Raw genomic sequence first — 22,384 nt, forward strand, 5'->3', positions numbered from 1 at the left:
AAACAGTTTCGTTTTGTTGTTTTTCTTTTTTCCTTCTGTTATTATATATCTTTTTTAATATATATTCTCTCCAGAGACCCTCCCTCTGCAGGCAAAGCACCGATTCATGAGGGACCACTCCTCAGGACAAAATTTCCCCTTTCTCCTTTTACTATATTGTTATTTACATATTGTTTGTTAGCATAGGGTATGTTTCATCAAGGAAACACTCATGTTCCTCAAAGAAACAAAGGGGAGAATGTGTCAAGATAATGGAATGTGGTAGATAAGGGGATTTAGCAGATATTCAAAAGCCCACCTAGAGATTAATGTAAACTGATTATTAACTAGATTGTAAGCACATCTGGCTAGCCCTTAAGAAGGTTTTGTTCTCAGAAGCTAAAACCATTGAATTTAACTCCAGACCACCTTCAAGTCCAATGAACCAATGGATTTGAATGACACTAGCCAATCAGCTTGAAGAACCTCCCATTTCTGGGAGGAAGTGGATGCTGGCGGGGAACTTCTTCCTCTTTGGGTTCAAGACATCGGTTTGGTGGCAGGACTTCATGTGGGAGATTAGGAAGGCTAGGATTTCCATGCTATAAGAAATCTGTTCTCAATATTTCTCTCTCTTTACTATCATATATCTTTTAATAAACCCTTAAAAGCCTAAACTCTTGGTGAATTTGTCAGGGATTTTAGACAGTTTCCCCCCAAAACTGGAGGTGGGGATAGATTAGAACCCACATTTAGATTTTTAAACAACACACTATGAAGGCTTTCCCACATTCACTGCATGCAAATGGTTTTTCTCCAGTGTGAATCCTCTGATGCTTCATAAGTGATGAACTTCTTCCTCTTTTTTTGTCTGTGTGTGAGGCAGTTGGGGTTAAGTGACTTGCCCAGGGTCACACAGCTAGTGTCAAGTGTCTGAGGACAGATTTGAACTCAGGTCCTCCTGAATCCAGGGCTAGTGCTCTATCCACTGAGCCACCTAGCCGCCCCAGTGATGAAATTCTGATAAAGGATTTCCCATATTCACTACATTCAAACATTTTCTCTCCTGTATGAATTCTCCAATGAAGCTTCAAGGATGACCGACTACTGAAGGCTTTCTTACATTCATTACATTCAAAGGACTTCTCTCCAGTATGTGTTAATTGATGTGTCCTAAGTATTGAGCTTTGGCTGAAGGCTTTTCCACATTCACTACATTCAAAAGGTTTCTCTCCTGTGTGAATTCTCTGATGTTTAGTAAGACAACTGGCAAAGCTAAAGGCCTTTCCACATTCATTACATTCAAAAGGTTTCTCTCCAGTATGAATTCTCATATGTTCTGTAAGTCTTCCTCGCTCTATGAAGGCTTTCCCACACTCAGTACAGGAAAAAGGTTTCTCTCCAATATGAGTTCTCTGGTGTTTTCCAAGTGCTGAACTTGCACTGAAGCACTTCCCACACTCATTGCATTTATATTGCTTTTCTCCAGTATGAAGTCTCTGATGATATCTAAGGGATGAGCTGTGGCTGAAGGCTTTCCCACATTCATTGCATTCTAAGGGTTTCTCTTCATTATGAATTTTTATGTCCAGTAAGTTTTACTTTCTTTATGAAAGAGTCCCCACACTCATTACACACATAGGGTTTCTCACCTGTATGAATTTTTTGGTGGCCCTTAAGTGATGTGCTTGTACTGAAAGATTTCTCACACTCATTACATTCATGTCAGTTTTCTCCAGTATGAAACCTACAGTGATTTCTAAGGGATGAGATGTAACTAAAGGTCTTCCCGCATTCTTTACATTGAAAAGGCTTCTCACCTGTGTGAATTCTCTTTTGTGCAGTAAGTTTTCCACTCTCTATGAAGGCTTTCCTAGATAGGTTACACACAAAGGATTTCTACCCAGTATGGATAATCTGATGCCTGCTAAGTGCTGAGCTCTGCCTGAAGGCTTTCCCACATTCTTTACATTCAAAAGGTTTCTCTCCTGTGTGAATTCTCTTATGTTCAGTAAGACTTCTTGAGTATCTGAAAGCTTTTCCACACTCATGGCAAACAAAGGGTTTTTCTCCAGTATGAATTCTCTTATGTACATTCAGTTTGGCCCTCTGGATGAAGGCTTTCCCACACTCATCACACACATAGGGTTTCTCACCTGTATGAATTTTTTGGTGTCCTTTAAGTGATGTGCTTGTACTGAAAGATTTCCCACACTCATTACATTCATGATGGTTTTCTCCAGTAAGAAACCTACAATGATCTCTAAGGGATGAAATGTAGCTAAAGGTCTTTCCACATTCATTCCAGTGAAAGGGCTTCTCACCTGAGTGAATTCTCTTATGTGCAGTAAGTTTTCCACTCTCTATGAAGGCTTTCCCACACAGATTACACACAAAGGGTTTCTCCCCAGTATGAATTATCTGATGCCTCCTAAGTGCTGAGCTCTGCCTGAAGGCTTTCCCACATTCTTTACATTCAAAAGGTTTCTCTCCTGTGTGAATTCTCTTATGTTCAGTAAAACTTCTTGAGTATCTGAAAGCTTTTCCACATTCATGGCAAACAAAGGGTTTTTCACCAGTATGAATTCTCTTATGTACATTCAGTTTGGCCCTCTGAATGAAGGCTTTCCCACACTCATTGCACACAAAAGGTCTCTCTCCAGTATGAATTCTTTTATGTTCAGTAAGTCTTACTTTCTCTATGAAAGCTTTCCCACACTCATCACACACATAGGGTCTCTCACCTGTATGAATTTTTTGGTGGCCTTTAAGTGATGTGCTTCTACTGAAAGATTTCCCACACTCATTACATTCATGATGGTTTTCTCCAGTATGAAACCTACAATGATTTCTAAGGGATGAGATATAGCTAAAGCTCTTCCCACATTCTTTCCATTCAAAGGGCTTCTCACCTGAGTGAATTCTCTTATGTGCAGTAAGTTTTCCACTCTCTATGAAGGCTTTCCCACATAGATTACACACAAAGGATTTCTCCCCATTATGGATTATCTGATGCCTGCTATGTGCTGAGCTCTGCCTGAAGGCTTTCCCACATTCTTTACATTCAAAAGGTTTCTCTCCTGTGTGAATTCTCTTATGTTCAGTAAAACTTCTTGAGTATCTGAAAGCTTTTCCACATTCATGGCAAACAAAGGGTTTTTCACCAGTATGAATTCTCTTATGTACATTCAGTTTGGCCCTCTGAATGAAGGCTTTCCCACACTCATTGCACACAAAGGGTCTCTCTCCAGTATGAATTCTTTTATGCTCAGTAAGTCTTACTTTCTCTATGAAAGCTTTCCCACACTCATTACACACATAGGGTTTCTCACCTGTATGAATTTTTTGGTGGCCTTTAAGTGATGTGCTTCTACTGAAAGATTTCCCACACTCATTACATTCATGATGGTTTTCTCCAGTATGAAACCTACAATGATTTCTAAGGGATGAGATATAGCTAAAGCTCTTCCCACATTCTTTCCATTCAAAGGGCTTCTCACCTGAGTGAATTCTCTTATGTGCAGTAAGTTTTCCACTCTCTATGAAGGCTTTCCCACATAGATTACACACAAAGGATTTCTCCCCATTATGGATTATCTGATGCCTGCTATGTGCTGAGCTCTGCCTGAAGGCTTTCCCACATTCTTTACATTCAAAAGGTTTCTCTCCTGTGTGAATTCTCTTATGTTCAGTAAAACTTCTTGAGTATCTGAAAGCTTTTCCACATTCATGGCAAACAAAGGGTTTTTCACCAGTATGAATTCTCTTATGTACATTCAGTTTGGCCCTCTGAATGAAGGCTTTCCCACACTCATTGCACACAAAGGGTCTCTCTCCAGTATGAATTCTTTTATGCTCAGTAAGTCTTACTTTCTCTATGAAAGCTTTCCCACACTCATTACACACATAGGGTTTCTCACCTGTATGAATTTTTTGGTGGCCTTTAAGTGATGTGCTTCTACTGAAAGATTTCCCACACTCATTACATTCATGATGGTTTTCTCCAGTATGAAACCTACAATGATCTCTAAGAGATGAGATGTAGGTAAAGCTCTGCCCACATTCTTTCCATTCAAAGTGCTTCTCACTTGTGTGAATTATCTTATGTGCAGTAAGTTTTCCACTCTCTATGAAGGCTTTTCCACACAGATTACACACAAAGGGTTTCTCCCCAGTATGGATTATCTGATGCCTCCTAAGTGCTGAGCTCTGCCTGAAGGCTTTCCCACATTCTTTACATTCAAAAGGTTTCTCTCCTGTGTGAATTCTCTTATGTTCAGTAAGACTTAATGTGTATCTGAAAGCTTTTCCACATTCATGGCAAACAAAGGGTTTTTCACCAGTATGAATTCTCTTATGTACATTCAGTTTGGCCCTCTGAATGAAGGCTTTCCCACACTCACTGCACACAAAGGGTCTCTCTCCAGTGTGAAGCCTCAGGTGTCCTTTAAGTGACGATCTGGTGCTAAAAGATTTTCCACACTCACTACATTCACATGTTTTTTCTCCAGTAAGTTTTCTATGATACTGAATAAGATCTGAATGGTAACTGAAGGATGTCCTATATTTATTGGACTTAGAAAATTTCTTGCCAGAGATTTTATGACATTTGAGAATGCTCGAATGCTGTTTGGAGATCTTTGCGCTTCCTCCATACCCATGGAGACTTTTTCCTGTGGCAGCTCTCTGCTGTGGAACAGGTAATGAACCCAAACTGAAGCTTTTCCCAAATACGTTGCTTTCATGGGTAACTGTCATTTTTTTAGACTTTCTTTGCTGGTTATCCTTCTGCCTCTGTAACTTGACATCACATTCCCAGTCATCTCCCAGAATAGCATCACAAGATCTATCCTTTGCGAGTATTTCCTTGTATGTTTCTCCAAGAGAAACTGCATGCTTCAAAATTGATTCTGTAGTTTTATGCCTAGTATTCAGAATAAGAGAATCTAAAGAAAACAACAACAAAAAAAGTTACTGAAGTTTTTCCCACATTCTTTACATTCAAACAACTTTTCTACTTTATGAGCACAATGTTTTAAAAGACCATTAAAAGATGTGTTGTGCAAAGTGGAATTTGTTGTGTTAAGAATTTGGGACCAGGGCAGCTAGATGGCGCAATGGATAGAGCACCGGCCCTGGAGTCAGGAGTACCTGAGTTCAAATCCGACCTGAGACACTTAACACTTCCTAGCTGTGTGACCCTGGGCAAGTCACTTAACCCCAACTGCCTCACTAAAAAAAAAAAATAACAATAATAATTTGGGACCTCAGGGGCATCTAGATGTTGCAGTGGATAGAGCACCAGCCCTCAAGTCAAGGGGACCTGAGTTCAAATCTGGCTGCAGACACTTAACACTTACTAGTTGTGTGACCCTGGGCAAGTCTCTTTTGTTTTTTGTTTGTTTTTTTTGTTTTGTTTTGTTTTTTTTAGTGAAGCAATTGGGGTTAAGTGACTTGCCCAGGGTCACACAGCTAGTAAGTGTTAAGTGTCTGAGGCCGGATTTGAACTCAGGTACTCCTGAATCCAGGGCCGGTGCTCTATCTACTGCGCCACCTAGCTGCCCCTGGGCAAGTCTCTTAACCCCAATTGCCTCACCAAAAACAAGCAAACAAACAAAAAAGAATTTGGGACCTCCTTCCTATTTTACTATTCAAACAGAGACTAGATGTCTACGTGGCAGAGAAACTGTAGAGTTTCACCTTGCATTAGGTGAAAGGAGGAAGTAGATGTTTTCCTAGGCCCCTGCCTATTCTGAGATTCCATTATTCTAAATCCTTTATAATTATGGAAGAAGCAGCTAGATACAGCAGTAGATAGAGGGGCCTGGTGTCAGGAAGACCTGAGTTCAAATCTGGGTTCAAACACTAGCTGTATGATCTTTAGCAAGTCCATTAATCTATCTGTCTTGGTTTCCTTAACTATAAAACAGGGTTTTTATCTCTGGGGTTGCTGTGAGGATGAAATGAGATAAGAGAATTTGTAAAACACATAGCACAGTGCTTTTAATAAGCATGTAGTAAATGGTAATTCCCTTCCCTCCCTTTTTTTCATCATTGAAGCTTGTATGAAGGTTAAGAGAGAAACATAAAAAATGTGGCACAGTGGATTAGTATTGAATTTGATGTTGGAAGTTCTGGATTTAAGCCCCAAAACTAACATTTATGAGCAATGAAACTATGGAAAAGAATTTAATAATCTTAGCAGCATTTCTTGTGGTGGTCAACTAATAGAAACAAAGAGAGTGCCCATCCACTGGGGAATGGCTGAACAACTTATGGCACATAAAATGGATTGGGTTTTTTACATTAAATATGTCTTACTTTTGTGAGGTTTCTTTGTTTTTGTTTTTGTTTTTGTTTTTACTGGGCAAGGAGGGTTAAGTGACTTGCCCAGGGTCGCACAGCTAGTAAAGTCAAGTGTCTGAGTCTGGATTTGAACTCAGGTCCTCCTGAATCCAGGTTCAGTGCTTTATCCACTGAGCCACCTAGCTACCCAAATATGTCTTACTTTTAAAAAAAAATCTGTCCGTAACACCAAAAAAAAGGGTCATATACTAAACAGGAAAACGTGATTGCATGACGAGCAAGTCTCTACTACATACACCTTACTTAAAAATACACACACACACACACACACACTACATTTAACATACTACTTTTAAAGTTGTTTAGTTTATCCAGGCCTCCATCTGAACCTCTGATTCTCTTTCGTGTATTTTTCTCTTAAGTACTACAATGACCTTCTTTTCTTTCTTTTCCTATTTGCTTAAGAATTACCGTACAAAAAGAAACAGTGGCTTTGACAAATTTAAGGAAACTTGGGGAGTACTTCAAAGAATTGAGACATGCATAGAACCAGAAGAATAAACTACAAAATGACCACCAAAATGTACAAAAGAAATCAACACTGAAAAGATATATCAGAGAAAACACAAGAACATAAGTCCAAGAGCCAGTCTCCAGTGTATGCAGAATTGAACTGAACTAAGCATTCAAGAAGAGGAAACTATCACACAGGAAAGACAATGAAGGATACAAGTAAAAGAGGTAAAATCAGAAAGGACAATGATTTCATTTTGTGAGATCTTGTGTGAAACACAAAGTGACAGAGACATGCAAAAAATAATGTATCAAAATGAAAAATTAAGACATGTGAGAGATCTCATGTACTTCCTAGGTGGGAGAGGAAGGTTAACATATTCACTCACCTCGACAAGGGCTTCTGGGTACTTCTCCCTCAGGCATCCAAGGCACTTCACCTTTCTCCAGCTGGGAGATCACATCTGGCTGAGAACGTATAAGCCCTACTCAAAGAGTAAGAAATGGGGGAAAAGTGTTGAGAATAGAGGTATCTCACATTTCAATCTCACAACTCTTTTCTCCTTAAGGAAAAGGGGGCATACTAGGAAGGGCAAAGGTGGGGTAGACTGAAGACCTCTACAGGATGCTATGTCTTGGGAAATATGGAGGGTTGGAAGGGGCTGCAGGGGATGGGGTCAGATTCACTTTAGACTCATAAAAAAACTGGCTGATTTAACTCACTTATTGCTAAGTTAATGGAAATCTTTCATGTCTTAAAGTATCTACCTTTTACAGGACAAGCTAAAACCTGGAGGAAACCAGAGAATGAGGAAGATGTTGCCTGATGGGATGCACTGTGGAGACACAGGCTTCCCAGATTGTTGTGTTTTAAAGTCTTCACTAGTGAAGAGAGAATAGAAATGTTTTGTTTGCCCTAAAGAATTCAAGCAATTCCTTCTATGACATGGGTTCTTGAACCACCCTGAAAACCAAACTAAAACTCAGCTGAGTGATTCAGATATTCCACAGCCTAAATTTAGCCCCCAGGGACTGGTTTCCAGGGGGACACGGCCTTACCCAGGAAGACTAGGTTCTTATAGTTCTCCAGCATCACATCCCTGTACATATCTCTCTGAGAAGGGTTCAGTTGCCTCCATTCCTCCTTGGTAAAGTCCACAGCCACATCCTTAAATGTCAACGACTTCTAAAACACAAACAATTCTGCTCACCCAGGGACCAACCATATCATATGGACCATAGAAAAGATATGCAGCTGGCAAAGGGTGCACAATAAGTCACTGAGAGAGCACTAGGGGTTTTAATATTCCACATCAAATGTTTACTCAAGCCTACTTATTGTCCACATCAGAGACTACACCCTCAATCACATAAACTGTTATACATAATTGCCCCAATTCATCCAACAAACTAGCTTCCAAAGTGAGCCCCAAGCCAATCTCGTAATTTACTCCTCTGTGCACCCCAAAACGACAAATTAACACCCTGAAACCCATCTATTTGGATAATCAGTTATACAATACTGCTATCAATTATTATACCACACACAACTGCTTTCTTTTTTTTTTGGCAGGGCAATGGGGCTTAAGTGACTTGCCCAAGGTCACACAGCTAGTAAGTGTCAAGTGTCTGAGGCTGGATTTGAACTCAGGAACTCCTGAATCCAGGGCCAGTGCTTTATCCACTGCGCCACCTAGCCACCCCCAGAATTGATTTTTAAGGAGCTACACCATATCAGTCACTCTCCATCACTGATCCCCAAGTCTCAGGAAAAGTAGAAAGCAGAGAATAAGCTGAATTGAAGGGGCGATGATCCTGCCCCCCCTCCATTCAGCCAGTAATGTGGCCCTGCACTCTCACCCAAACCACTGCTTTTCTCATCCAAGGCTCCCACCACCCCCAGACAAAGTGCAGAATAATGCACAGAATGATGAGACAAGTGCTCAGGGGGATATGAAGCATGTCATATGATACACTGTAGGGTTAAGACATGAAGAGAAATCACAAGAACATAAAGGGATTCACATGAAGAGCAATAGAGAGGTACAATGTTCGTGGCTGGGCCACCTCAATTCTTTAAAAGAGTAATGCTTCTAAATGAAGAGATTTCAGATAAGCACAGAAGTGGGGGGGGGTATAGAAAGGGCTCCGAGGCTGTCCAGCTCACCTCACACCTCAAAGGAAGCTCCCAATTATAATGTACATGGCAGGTGGCCATCTGGTTACACTGAAGGAACACACCCCATATCTTGAAGCAGGCCATCCCACTTTTGGACAGCTCCCATTAGAAACTGGGCAGCTGGGTGGTGCAATGGATAGAACGCCAGGCCTGGAGGCACCTTTGGGAGTTCAAATCTGGCCTGAGACACTTACTAGCTGTGTGACCCTGCGCAAGTCGCTTAACCCTGTTTGTCTCAGTTTCCTCATCTGAAGAATGAGCTGGAGAAGGAAATGGCAAACCATTCAAGTATCTGCCAAGAAGAGTCAAACACGACAGAAAAACAACTGCACAACAACAACTGTTAGAAAAATGTTTAAGACATCAAGCTAAATTGGCCTTTTTGTGACTTCCACCCACTGCTCCCAGTTCCACATTCTGGGCCCAAACAGAGCAAGCTGAATCCAAGTCATGATCCTGTAAGCTATGTGAAGCCTGCTACCATCTCCCTCTAACAACACCCCCCACACTTCCCACACACACACTGGCTAACCATCCACAGCTCCCTTAACTTACTGGCATATAACATGAACTCGAGACCTTCTACCATCTGATTGCTCTCCAGCATATTTAGTGCTAGACCAATCAAATTACCAAGGAGAACTTTACAAATTAGACAACATAACACCTGGACAAACGTACTGGAAGTAGTAAAAGAATGAGGACTTGGCCCTCGTGGATCTTAAACTGTGATGCAAAGCAGTAATTACCAAAAACTATCTGGTATGGATGAAATGGAGAAAAGCAAATTAGTTCTCCAGACTTGAGAATCAGAAGATTTATGGACAACAAACCAAAGGATCCCCAAAGACTGGGAGAAGGGCTCTTTATCCTAGACAGACAGCTAGGAAACTCACCTAAGTAGAATGAGAACCTGCCATTGGAAGAAAATAAAAAGCTACTGAGAAAACTGGAAAGCAGTCCAACAGAAACTAGGTGTAGACTAACGTTGCACTTCATGTAACAAAAACAGCTAACAGTTATAGTGTTTGCTGTGTGCCAGGTATTCTGCTAAATGCCTTACAATTATGATCTTATTTGATCCTCACAAAGACCCTTGGGTGCACATGCTGTTATCCCCACTTTATTTTGTTTGTTTGTTTGTTGTTGTTGTGGGGGTTTTTTTGTGTTTTTTTTTGTGTGTGTGTGTGAGGCAATTGGGGTTAAGGGACTTGCCTAGGGTCACACAGCTAGTAAGTGTCACATGTCTGAGGCCAGATTTGAACTCAGGAACTCCTGACTCCAGGGCTGCTGCTCTATCCACTGTGCCACCTAGCTGCCCCGTTATCCCCACTATATAGAGGAGGAAACTGAGGCAAAGTGATATACCAAGATGAGCTCTATGTGGATAGATAATTTAGACCCCAGCTTCTTAAACTGTGGGTTATGACTGGATACAGGGTCACGTAACTGAATTTGGGGGTTGCGAAGAATTTGGCAACAAGTAAAAGGTTATTTATACCTTTTTTATATACCTATATACCCAGGGTCATGTAAAAATTTCTTGGGCAAAAAGGAGTCACGAGTGAAAAAAGTTTAAGAAGAATTTATTTACACAGAAAGGGTGACATAATAAATTAGATAAAGGATCAAGGAAAAAATGGCAGATCCAAGGATAAGGGAAGAATTTGTGATCAAAGACTGGAGATGATCACAGAAAGGTAATATGGGATAATTTTGCTTACATAAAATTTAAAAGGTTTTGTACAAACAAAACCAACGCAAATAAAATTAGAAGAGAAGTAAGTAGATAGGGAAAAAAATCCTTTGTATTAAGTTTCTCTGATAAGAGGTTCATTTCCAAGATATATAAAGAATTGACTCGAATTTATAAGAACCATTCCCTAATTCATAAATGGTCAAAGTCAGTTTTCAAGGGAAGAAATCTAAGCTATCAATAGGCATGTGAAATAATGCCTAAATCACAATGAATTAGAGAAATGATAATTTAAAATGACTCTGGTGGGGGGGTGGCTAGGTGGTGCAGTGGATAAAGCAGTGGCCCTGGATTCAGGAGGACCTGGGTTCAAATCCAGCTTCAGACACTTGACACCTACTAGCTCTGTGACCCTGGGCAAGTCACTTAACCCTCATTGCCCCACAAAAAAAATGACTCTGACATTCCACCTCACACTCATCAGATTGGCAAAGTTGACATTAAAAGAAAAACAACAAATGCTCAAGTTGCTATGGGAAAACAGCAAATTAACATATGTTGATGGAATAGTAAGTTGCCCCACCATTTTGGAAAACAATCAGGAAACATGCCCCAAAATTTACTAAACTGCCTATGCCCTTTGAACCAACAATACCACCACTGGGTCTATACCTCAAAGAGGTAAAAGCAAACAAAAATATTTGTTGCAGCTCTCTTTCTGATTGTAAAGAACTAAAAACTGAGGGGAGATGCCCATCAACTGGAGAATGGCTAAACAAGTTATAATATATGAATGTGATGGAATATTATTGTGCTGTGCAGGTTGCAGAAACATCTGGGAAAACTTGTATAAACTGATACAGAAGGAAGTAAGCAGAACCATGAGATTAATTTATATAATAACTACTGAAAAAATAAATAACTTTGAAAATCTTAAGAGCTCTGATCAATACAATGATCCATCACAGTTCCAAAAGACTCATGGTGTCCGTATCCTAACAAAGAGGTAATAGACTCAGGGCATAGATTTGGACGGACAGACACACACACACACTTTGGACATGACCAATGTGAGAATTTGCCTTACATGGCAATATACAGGAATTCATTTTTATCCCTTTTTCATGTGCATAGCTTTGTGGTAAAAATTATTTGTGATAAAATTATTATTGCAGTTTTTAGCTGACTCATTTGGGAGGGGACACACCTGACCCACCCTGAAGTTACATATACTACTACTGTAATTTCACAGTTAAGTACTGTAAAGAATTGGGGCAGCTAGATGGCGCAGTGGATAGAGCACTGGCCCTGGAGTCAGGAGTACCTGAGTTCAAATCCGACCTCAGACACTTAACACTTACTAGCTGTGTAACCCTGGGCAAGTCACTTAACCCTAATTGCCTCACTAAAAAAAAAAAAAGAATGAATTGTTATTTGAGGTTTTTATGACCCCATCTTTTGGCTAGAGTTTTTTAAAAAACCTTGGTGTGCACTGGCCTCTGGGGCTCTGCAAACTGCACGGTGCTCCACCCACTGGTTGTAGCCATCACCATGGCGCTGGCACCTCATTTCATCACCACTCACTGACACCTACATGGGCCTGGCAAATTATAATGATTGGAAGCCTAGTGAGGGCAGTCATGTGACTGTCAGAGCAGCCAGCCAATAGGCTGGGGGCTGTGTGTGGACAGCCTGAGGTCTGCTCGGAAGAAGGGAGTTTTGGTGGCCATTCTAGCTTGAATCTGGAAGGCAACAGGACACTGCTGTGTGTTCGCAGCTGATTCCTGGGCAGTGGTGTTGTTCAGGTTGTATAATTTACCTTTCCCCATTTTATTTCCTTTCCCTTAATCCTACTGATTCCATTTGTGTGGTTTTTTTAAAGTTCTTTCTTGTTAAACAAATCCTGCTCTGTTTTGAGGGAGGCTGTCTGTCTCCTTCTTTGCCTCAATATTGTGGCGAGCTGCTTAGCTAACACTCCCCAATTAAAAATTGGTCCCCACATGACTATATTTAATACATATCAACCCACTTGGGCCCATGTGACTTGTCTTGTGGAAACTTTACTATCCCCCAATAAGATTACAGATATTATCTCAGCAGGAAATGTCCTGGTTTCTAGAGGCCAGGCAGTTGCCGAATGGCCTCTCAGGGACCCACAGTGGAACTATAATGACAACCAATAATTCCAAGAATTAAAAGATGCTAGGGAAACTCTTCTGAAGGGAATGGGGTCTCGCTCTAGAAAACCAGAAAAATTAAAGCTGTAAGGCTCCTTGCTTATTGCCCTGGGAGAAATATCTAAAAAGGGCAGTTCAGAGGGGAGGGTGAACCTAAAAGGTCCCTCATTATTTCAGGGACCCCAATATTAAGGTGAGTCACCAAAATAAAGGTCCGTATGCCAAATTTTAGCCCTTCACAGCTTAGATTCCTTCCCCTCAAGAAGAAGGGAGAGAAAATGATGCAGATTTGGAATAAATTGAAAAAAAATTAATTTGAAACTTTAGAAATGAACAGCTAGCAAAAATGAAAAGCAATTTGTCAGATAATCTTAGACCTACAATTTACAAAATTTGACACAAATTTTGAAGGAGATCTGCCTTAGGTCTGACTCCTGCTCTGCCCCTGACTAGACTGGTAGCTGAGCATGCCTCACTAAGTCTCAGTTTCCTTCTGTTAGTTTCTAAGAATGTTTTGAGGAAACCAATTTTCAATCTGTAATACGTCCCATAACTATGATCTGACTGTCAGTTCTTGAAGGATAAGGATTGCCTTTTGACTCTTTGTATCCCCAGGACTTAGCACAGGGCCTGGCAAATAGCAGGCTCTTAATAAATTCTTACTATTATTATATATACTGAACCAAGATGTCTAATAACCCTGAAATTGTGTCCTTTTTCCTAACTTTAAGTTTTGTTCTTGTGAGAAATGATTATTAATAACCAATGATTTGAGGAGATCCAGAGTCATCCTTTCAAAGTTCAATCTCTTGAAAGACACTGAATTAACTCTCCTCAATCTTGGTCAGACAGTGTGGTCTGGGTATAGGGAGAGTCCCTCTGTCCAAGAGTGACCTGATGTCATTCTCAGCTCCTCATTGGAATGAGTTCACTTCTCAATGTAAAGTCCACCTCTCATTTGTTAACCAGAATTGATTGCCACCCTCAGGAACACCCCTATTCCAAGGGCACATAAGCCACGAGCCTGCCACCATGTCTTTGGCATTCAAGAGTGCCACTGACCTCTTTTTATTCAAATGCTGGCATTATTAATAAAATGACTAATTACCCAGAAATCATGTCTCTTAAACTTTTTAAACATCACAGTCCTTAATTTTCATTTTCAATCAAGAGTTATTAATTTGCAAAGAACATGTGTGTGCATGGCCCCATTCATTCTCTTCAAATGTCACTTCTTAAAAGAGACAGGTGCCAAAGTTTGGAACTGATATCAACATAGGGTTTGGACAAGCATCTAGAAAGGATGCAAGTGATAGACAGTACAAAAGTGGAACAACAGTCCTAAAATAACGCTGTCAGAAAGACTGATGGTCAGAAAGAACTGACTATCCAAGGCCCTCTAGAGACTTTTTATACCTTTTGCTCTAATTCATCTAACACAGGGGTCCTGAACCTTTCTTGGTATCACAGACTCTTTTGGCAATTTGGTGAAACCTATGGACTCATCAGAATCATGTTTTGTTGTCTACATTTATAACTGAAAGAAATGCTAAATTTTCATCAGAGGTTAGTGAAAAAAAGATGAGATATTTGTTCTTGTTCAAATACATGGAACCTCTAAAATCCATCCATAGATCCCTTGAGGATTAGTGGACCCCAGGCTAAGAGCCCCAATCTAACCATTAGATAGTATTTGATTGGCTGACAGCTTGATCCTAGAGCCTAACTCTTAAACTGTGCATCATGACCCCATATGGGGTCACACAACTGCATGGGTGGCAACAGTAAAGGTTATGTATACCTATTCTATAGACCTATATACCTGGGGTCACGTAAACATTTCTTGGGCGAAAAGGACTCACAAGTGGAAAAAGTTTAAGAAGCCCTGTCCTAGGGCACTGTAGATTGAGGATGTCCCTGTTAGGTTTGGGGTTACTTGAATGTGAGGACAGACATCCACCAAACACGCAACCCAGAATGCCTCTGAAGTCTCCTCCAGCTTTATCTCTATCACCTTGAGAATGACTCAGAGATAGGAGGGACAGAAAGATGTCAAGTCTACAAAAGAAATACACGACCTTCAAATGTTTTGTGTATGTACTTTGGCCAAGGAGACCAGTGGCTCCCCCAAGATCAGGTCACACCAGACCCAGTGCACGTCCTTTTGTCCCATATTTTGTCAGTGGGATTCTTGTTCGCCAGCAGGACGGCCCGCAGAACCTGAGGGCCTCTCCAACCCCGAGATCCTGTGAGAAGATTGCCGAGTGTATGCATCTGCCTGGGCGGGTAAATCAGGGAGGGTGGATTAATGCTATCAATGGCAAGTTGTCCATCAGAACAGCCAGGGCTTTCTGGGGCTCAGATGCCTGGCTGAGTCAGGGTGGAACCAAGGATGAGAGAAAGAAATGTGTCCAAGGTCCAGAAGATGAGACCGCGTTTCAGGGAAGAAAGCCTGACTCACCTGGGACCTCACTGCTGCCAGGAGCACAGAAGCCATCCTTCCTTTCCCCTCTTGCCTCTTTTCTGGAAGAAGGCCCACACTTTGAGAAAGCAGAGCTGTGAGACAAAAAGGAAGTCATGAACATAGTTCTGCTTTGCAGCGTCCATAGCCTCCAGAGCTGAATTCCCCATACACCAGTGAGGTGTGAAAACCCGTGGTCCCTCCTGATGAACTCCCCCACCCCAATCTCCCCCCCAAATCGGCAGAGTACACTAGCCCTGGGGTTACAGCAGCTGCCAAGGGACTGAGCTCCAGTCTGGGAACCAGGAAACATTGATTTCATCTCACAGCCTCAGCCCCACGGGCTCCATGACCCTCAGTGTACATCTCAAGCTCTCCTTGTCTGCATCACATCTTCATGAGAAACACACATCTCCCCAAGGCCTTCCCCTTTCCATAGTAGGTGAATCAATCGGCTGGATTCTTCAGAGAAAACTTTCACAGGATGAGCCTCTATTTCCTACCAGAGTCAGTGTGAGTGGGAGAAGGCCTGGATCTGTCACTTCATGGATACAGGAAATGAGACAAGGGATAAGGGCAACACCCTCTCAGAAACTTCTATCATTTCAGAGAGTTGCCCTTAGAAAGGAGAAGCTTGGGGGCAGCTAGGTGGCACAGTGGATAAAGCAGTGGCCCTGGATTCAGGAGGACCTGAGTTCAAATCCTGCCTCAGACACTTGACACTTACTAGCTGTGTCACCCTGGGCAAGTCACTTAACTCTCATAGCCCTACCCCAAAAAAAAAAAAAAAAAGAAAGAAAAGAAAGAAAGAAGAAGCTCAGTGTCTTGCCCAGGGTGACAAAGGCAGTATGCATCAGATGCATGACTTGATGAGATTACTATGTGGTACAAGAGAGAGTTCTGAGCCTGGAGTCAGGAAGGCATGTGTTCATTTCTACAATCAGACCCATTTGGTAGAGGGGAGCGTGTGAGAGAGGCTCTGAGCCAGTCTCTTAACTTGCCTGCCTCAGTTTCCTCATCTGTAAAACAAAGAGGACAACACCAACCTCAGAGGGCTGTTGTGAGGATCAAAAGAAATCACTTTTGTAAAGTGCTTTGGAAAACATTCAAGTGCTATAGAAACCTTAGTCTTCATCATCATAATTGAACCCAGGTCTTCTGGCTTTCCAGGGCCAAGCCCTCTAGTAAATACAGGCTTACCTCACGTGATTGCACTTCACAGATGTTGCATGTTTTATAAATTCAAGGTTTGTGGCAACCCTGGGTCGAGCCAGTCTATTGACACCATTTTTCTAACAGCATATACACGATTTGTGTATCTGTGTCGCATTTTGGTATTTCTTGCAATATTTCAAGCTCTACCACCACCACTACTATATCTGTCATGGTGATGTATGAGCAGTGATCTTTGATGTTACTACTGAAATTCTTTTGGGGTGCCAATGAACCATGGCTATATAAGGCAGCAAGCTTAATCAATAAATATGTGTTCTGACTGCTCCCATCTCTGAGCCAAAATACTAAAATTAGGCCAATTAATAACCCTACAATGACCTGGAAGTGTTTAAGTGAAAGGAAGAGTCAATCCATGTGGCAAACTTCATTGTCTTATTTGAAGGAATTGTGCTATCCACCCCAGCCTTCAGCAGCCACCAGTCAGGAGCCACTGACATAGAGGCAAGACCATCCACCAGCAAAAAGATTAGGACTCTGAAGGCTCAGGTGACAGGGTCACTGCAGGGAGTGGATCTGGGGCACCTTGGGATTGCGGTCCCCCAGCTCAGGGGAAAGGTGGGGTGGATCTGGGGGACAGGAAAGGTCTAAGCCTGTTCCTGCCCCAGAACACATGGAGATACAAAAGAAACAACTTTGCACAGGTTGGGGCTTGGCGGGGGTCGGGAAAGGGCAGGGGTGCCACCCAGAGGCCAGAGGGGCAGACTGCAGGCGGGGGGGGGGGGGGCCGGCCCAGGCAAAGGCGCGGAGGTGAGAGATGAGTTTAAGCCGCGCACCACCCAGCGCAGGCCCCCATAGGCGGCCGCGGGCGCCTGTGTTCCACGGCAGCGGGAGTTGCGATGCCCGTCTCCGGGCTCAGGTGCGGCCTCCTGTCGGGGTTACCACCTCCCAGCTACCCCTGAGACACAGGCCTGCGCCCCACAGAGCCCCCTCGTTCCCCAATTTACACTTCTACGCACACGCAAAAAACCCTAGGCAGAGCCTGCGTGTCCGCGCCTGCGCACTGACCCGCTCCCTCCCTCGCTCCCTCCGAGCTGCCCCACGCACGAGGGCCCGACCGAGCCTCGATTTCACTGAGCCTCCAAACGCCGCCTGGCTCCGAAACGCTGTGGTCCGCACTGGGCTCCATGGCGCTGAGGGGCGGGGAATGGCGCAGACCCGTTCCGAGGGCCTCTGGGAAATGGAGTCCAAGTGACCGCAATGGATTCTGGGAAATGGAGTCCTCAGCAGGCGCACAGACCAAGGAATACATGGGTATTTATTGAGCGCTGGCTACCGTGCCCAGCCTCAAGGACTGATTTCCCCATCACTGATCTTGACCTGGTGTGGGATTAACGGCCTTCATTTCCCAGAGATCTCAGCGGGCCTCCTTTCCAAAACCAAACCAAAGACAAAAGAAGAAGAAGGAAGAAGAAGAAGAAGGAAGAAGAAGAAGAAGGAAGAAGAAGAAGAAGAAGAAGAAGAAGAAGAAGAAGAAGAAGAAGAAGAAGAAGAAGAAGAAGAAGAAGAAGAAGAAGAAGAAGAAGAAGAAGAAGAAGAAGAAGGAAGAAGAAGAAGAAGAAGAAGAAGAAGAAGAAGAAGAAGAAGAAGAAGAAGAAGAAGAAGAAGAAGAAGAAGACTCCCCCTGGCAGAGTTCAAGAACCGGCTAGCTATGTAAGACAAGAACTCTGGCCCAGTGACACTACTACTTCATTGCCCCAGTTGGTCTGGTTTAGACAATATTTCCCTTCAACTTTCCTGGCTAGAGTCCACTCATGTCTTTCACTGGGTGCCCCCAAAACCTGTGCCATTATGAATATCAGATTGATTATTCAGGATCCACGCAGGTGACAGCGGGATAGGTACCTAGGGCCATAGTCCTGATAACTGAGGCCCTCCACAGATCCAGCAATGGTCAAATTAAAATTATTAACTATTATTTCTGATAGTTGCAAAAAGGTATTACTAGGTTCATCAGGGAATTTGGGGATTGTTCTACGCTGGAGAAACTCCATAAGGAGAATGAAAGAAAAGAGCGAACTGAACAGGACCATCATGGTCTTGTCCATCACAGCTAACGTCACTGGCACCAAAACTACGAATACCCAGGACTCCCTACTTATTGTCTTAACTATTCTTCATAACTACTTTCCCTTAGATATGTTAGAACTTACTCGATCCTCCACCCACATTAACAGAATCCAATAACCATCGATTTTATTACTGGTAACCTAAATGATATTGTGTACAGAGAAGAGCTAGACCGAGAGGCCTGGTACCAACTTGGTACCACCTTCTTCATGTATTCCCTCCACAAGTGGTAAATCAATCCGATGCCTAAAATTCCTATTACCGGTCTACCCACAACAACCCCCACCCACAAAATCTCCATCAAGTCTGATTTCTTCTTAAAGTCACTTTCAATGGCTGTTCCATAGAAACCCCAGTCCAGTTCTCAGAGTCAGAAGGGCAATTCACAGGTCCTTTCACTCGAGTATAATGAGTCCAGCCCTTCTCAGCTGTTCAAATGGCAGTCTCGGTGGTCAGCAACACCTGGTAGGGTCCTTCCCAAAAAGGAGTGAGCTTAGTCTCTTTCTAGGATTTGATGAGGACCCAGTCACCTGGTCAGATTTTGTGGACCATGAACTCCAGAAGAGGGGTCCGAGCGAGAAGACCCTTAATCCTAAGCCGGGACAGAGAAGAGGACAGTGCCAGTACATAGTTCTTTGAAAATAGATCTCTCGTCTCAAAGGTTGGAAGATCTTTTTCCCTCCCCAGCTAGGGAAGTCCAAGCAACATCTCATAAGGCGATATCCCAACATCTTTTCTGGGGCTTGTCCTTATCCTAAGTAAAGCTATGGGTAGACATTTGGTCCATGGTAACTTGGAGGTTTCTAATACTAACTTTGTGAGGCTCCTCTTTAAGATTTGATTCATCCTTTCCATCTTTCCGGAAGACGGTGGATGCCAAGGAGTATGAAAATCCCAATTTCCTTCTAATGCCTTCATAATCCCTTGTGACACTCTGGAGGTGAAGTGGGTCCCATTCTACTACCCCATACCCTGGTATGATATTTTCCAAAATAATCCTAGAAACCCCAGATGCTGTAGCTGACACTAAAGGATATGCCTCTACCCAGCCTATAAGATGATCTGCTATGACTAATAAATTTGGGGGGTGGGGCTATGGGGGTTAAGTGACTTGCCCAGGGTCACACAGCTAGTAAGTGTCAAGTGTCTGAGGCTGGATTTGAACTCAGGTACTCCTGAATCCAGGGCCGGTGCTCTATCCACTGCTCCACCTAGCTGCCTGGACTAATAAATATTTTAACCTTCCTATTGTCTATTGCATTTCAGTAAAATCTATCTGAATACTTTGAAATGGTCAAAGGCCTAGAGCCCTTCCTCCTTTAGGTTTAAACTTCAAGGCCTATTTATTGACTTTCCGACAAATTAAACACCTTTCTATTTCTTGTTTGGCTACAGTATATATACCTTCACATCCATATTTTCTCAAAATAGTATCCCACATGGCTTGTACGCCCCTCCCACCAAGTGTTCCCTGGTGTAACATCTTCATTTAATTCTCATAGTACTGCCTTGCTAATCATTTCCCTTCCATCTAGCAAGAACCATCTTCCTTCATTGTCCTGAGTTGCCCCTAACTCTCTCATTTTGCCTTTCTCACTACTTAATTTGCTATATAGTGTACTGGCAAATATATATATATATATATATATATATATATATATTAGTATTGGCAAGGAGGCCTTCGCAGCCCCCAGTATCCACAAGAAAGGTCACTTCCTCCATCCCTGGTCCCACCTTTAAATTCACTAGGGGTTCTGGGTAGGTTTTCAGGCTAAAGAACCCCTGACATCCCTAGCTTTCATTGAAGGTCATGAGGGGCATGACTTTCTCTTCCCACCTTAATTCAGGACATTCCCTTCTGAAATGCTCTGCTTTCCCACATTGATAACATTTAGCTTCCCGTGGGCTTCTTCTTGGGTATCCTCTATCTTTCCTTTGACTTTGGATTTTTATACCAGAAGTCTTCCATAACTTCTTCAACTGTTGAAACCATTTTTTCCCCCTTCTGTTTCTGTCTCTCTAAGAAGGTCAATGGTGGTTCCTCTCTTTCCTGCTTCACAATTAAAAGCTTTATCTAAATTTTGAAACTTGGGGACTGCCTCTTTTATTCCTGCCACAATAAGATCCCTCTTCTCCCTCATATGTCCCAAATTACTTCTATAATAAGCAACCTTATAAATTCTCAGTAAAACTATTTCCTGTCTAGGAATTTCAAATCCTATACCAAGCTCTTTTCTGGAGAGTCTCCACATCAAGGGGAGTCTAGAAAAGTCTCTTTTTCTGTGTCTTTTCCCATACAATAATTTACCAACTTTCCCCCTTATCTCGAAAATTCTTCCAGTGCTTTCCTCTTTGTCTTAGAGAGGAAACAAAGCATGATCTGAACTCAATTACTTCCAGGACTCACAGACTTTTTAGTTGAAGCTTAGCACTTAAAGTGTCCATACACTCCCTTTTTCCTCTTCTTTAAAGTTTCCAAATTGTTTCTACTGTCAGTGTAAACAGGGCACAACTTTCTACTTGCTTTTGCCAACCATATAAAATTTTCTGGACTTATTCTCTCTGACCCACCCTACTGATACTGCTGCAGTCAGCATCAGGAAGGGAAGGAGGGAGAGAAAAGGAGAAAAATACTCTCCATTTCCCTGTTTCTATGTAACTCCAAGTAGCTTAGTTTGGAGTATAAGTTCTTAATCATAGTACCTCAGCAGACCAGCAGCTTCTCAACCCATTTATTCCTTTTGCAGCAGCCCTCCAAAGCAGAGACACTTGGGGCTCGATGAGCGGCATTTTTCATGCAAATTAAATAAAAGCCAAAAGCTGTTCTTAGGACTTAAAATTCTCTCTCTTCTCTACTTTTACACATTACCAATAATGCCCAGTCTTAAACTATTCCACCCCAAATGATTTCAAAAGAGCTACTGAATCCTAGGCACTAGACGTCTCCATTCTCCATGGCTGAAATTACCATGAGGAAAGAGAGGGGCTTTGGGACTTTAGGACATGTGGTGTCTCCCAGTTTGATTCTAGCCCCCTCTATCATCTTTTACAATGTTCATCTAAAGCTATGAATGCATAGTATAGAGTTTACATTCCAACACCCGATTCAAACTCTGAATCAATTTCTACCCTCCTCCACCTTCCCAGCCTGGCCAGAGCATGGGAAAGGCTACAACTACAAATTTCCAGAGACTGTACACACGAGTCCAACAATCCACAGACACATAACTACACACACAGAAACAAACTAACTGCTGTGAGATCTCCTTTTTATCTCTTTTTTGTTCCTTTTTGTCCCTTTTTATCCTTTTTTTATCCTCTAATTCTCCCCCCATCATCTCTCCAGCATCCTACCTAGGAATGCTAGAAGGAATGCCACCTCCTGGGTTGAGCTCGTCCCCAGGACCTGAGATGCTAATTTGGTTCCAATTTTCCCTGCCCGGGAAGGTACCATTTCCCCCCATCTTTCCCAGTATCCAGGCCTAATAGACTATCGGGAATAATGCCGCCTCCCAGGTTCAGCTCAATCCCCGGGCTAGAAATGCTAATTTGCTTCCAGGATTAATTATTCCCCATTCTGCTAAATTTAGTCCTAACGGTTGGGACTGACCCTAACCTCCCAAACTTCCTACCCCTGGAATTTCGCTCTTCTCTGACTCTTTCCCTCGGGAGAAGAGAACTGCAGATCCGAGGTCCGCACTCACAGGCACGTCTCATTCACACACTTTCAGTTCCCAGCAGAATGTACCCCGATCGCCCAGTCAGTACTA

General features: G+C 42.5%; 2 protein-coding genes across 3 annotated transcripts; both read right to left on the bottom strand.

Annotated features, from left to right (window-relative positions):
* Nucleotides 1–692: 692 nt before the first annotated feature.
* LOC122748319 (zinc finger protein 391-like) lies at nt 693–1,703 on the bottom strand. Its single transcript, XM_043993980.1, has 2 exons — nt 1,691–1,703; nt 693–1,546 (listed from the first exon to the last, which is right to left on the bottom strand). The coding sequence occupies exons 1-2, from the start codon at nt 1,701–1,703 to the stop codon at nt 891–893; spliced, it is 669 nt and encodes a 222-aa protein (XP_043849915.1). The 3' UTR covers nt 693–890.
* Nucleotides 1,432–17,676, bottom strand: LOC122746902 (zinc finger protein 850-like). Of its 2 annotated transcripts, XM_043992984.1 has the most exons (5): nt 17,553–17,676; nt 15,312–15,406; nt 7,858–7,984; nt 7,188–7,283; nt 1,432–4,925 (listed from the first exon to the last, which is right to left on the bottom strand). In XM_043992984.1, exons 1-5 carry the CDS (start codon nt 17,671–17,673, stop codon nt 1,879–1,881), a joined length of 3,486 nt encoding a protein of 1,161 aa, XP_043848919.1. In that variant the 5' UTR covers nt 17,674–17,676; the 3' UTR covers nt 1,432–1,878. The 2 variants fall into 2 exon arrangements, with proteins under 2 accessions (XP_043848919.1, XP_043848920.1); XM_043992985.1 differs by lacking the exons at nt 7,858–7,984; nt 17,553–17,676 and having other exon boundaries at nt 15,312–15,949.
* Nucleotides 17,677–22,384: the final 4,708 nt, after the last annotated feature.

The sequence above is a fragment of the Dromiciops gliroides genome, chromosome 3, assembly GCF_019393635.1.
Source record: "Dromiciops gliroides isolate mDroGli1 chromosome 3, mDroGli1.pri, whole genome shotgun sequence".
Taxonomy (NCBI): Eukaryota; Metazoa; Chordata; class Mammalia; order Microbiotheria; family Microbiotheriidae; genus Dromiciops; species Dromiciops gliroides.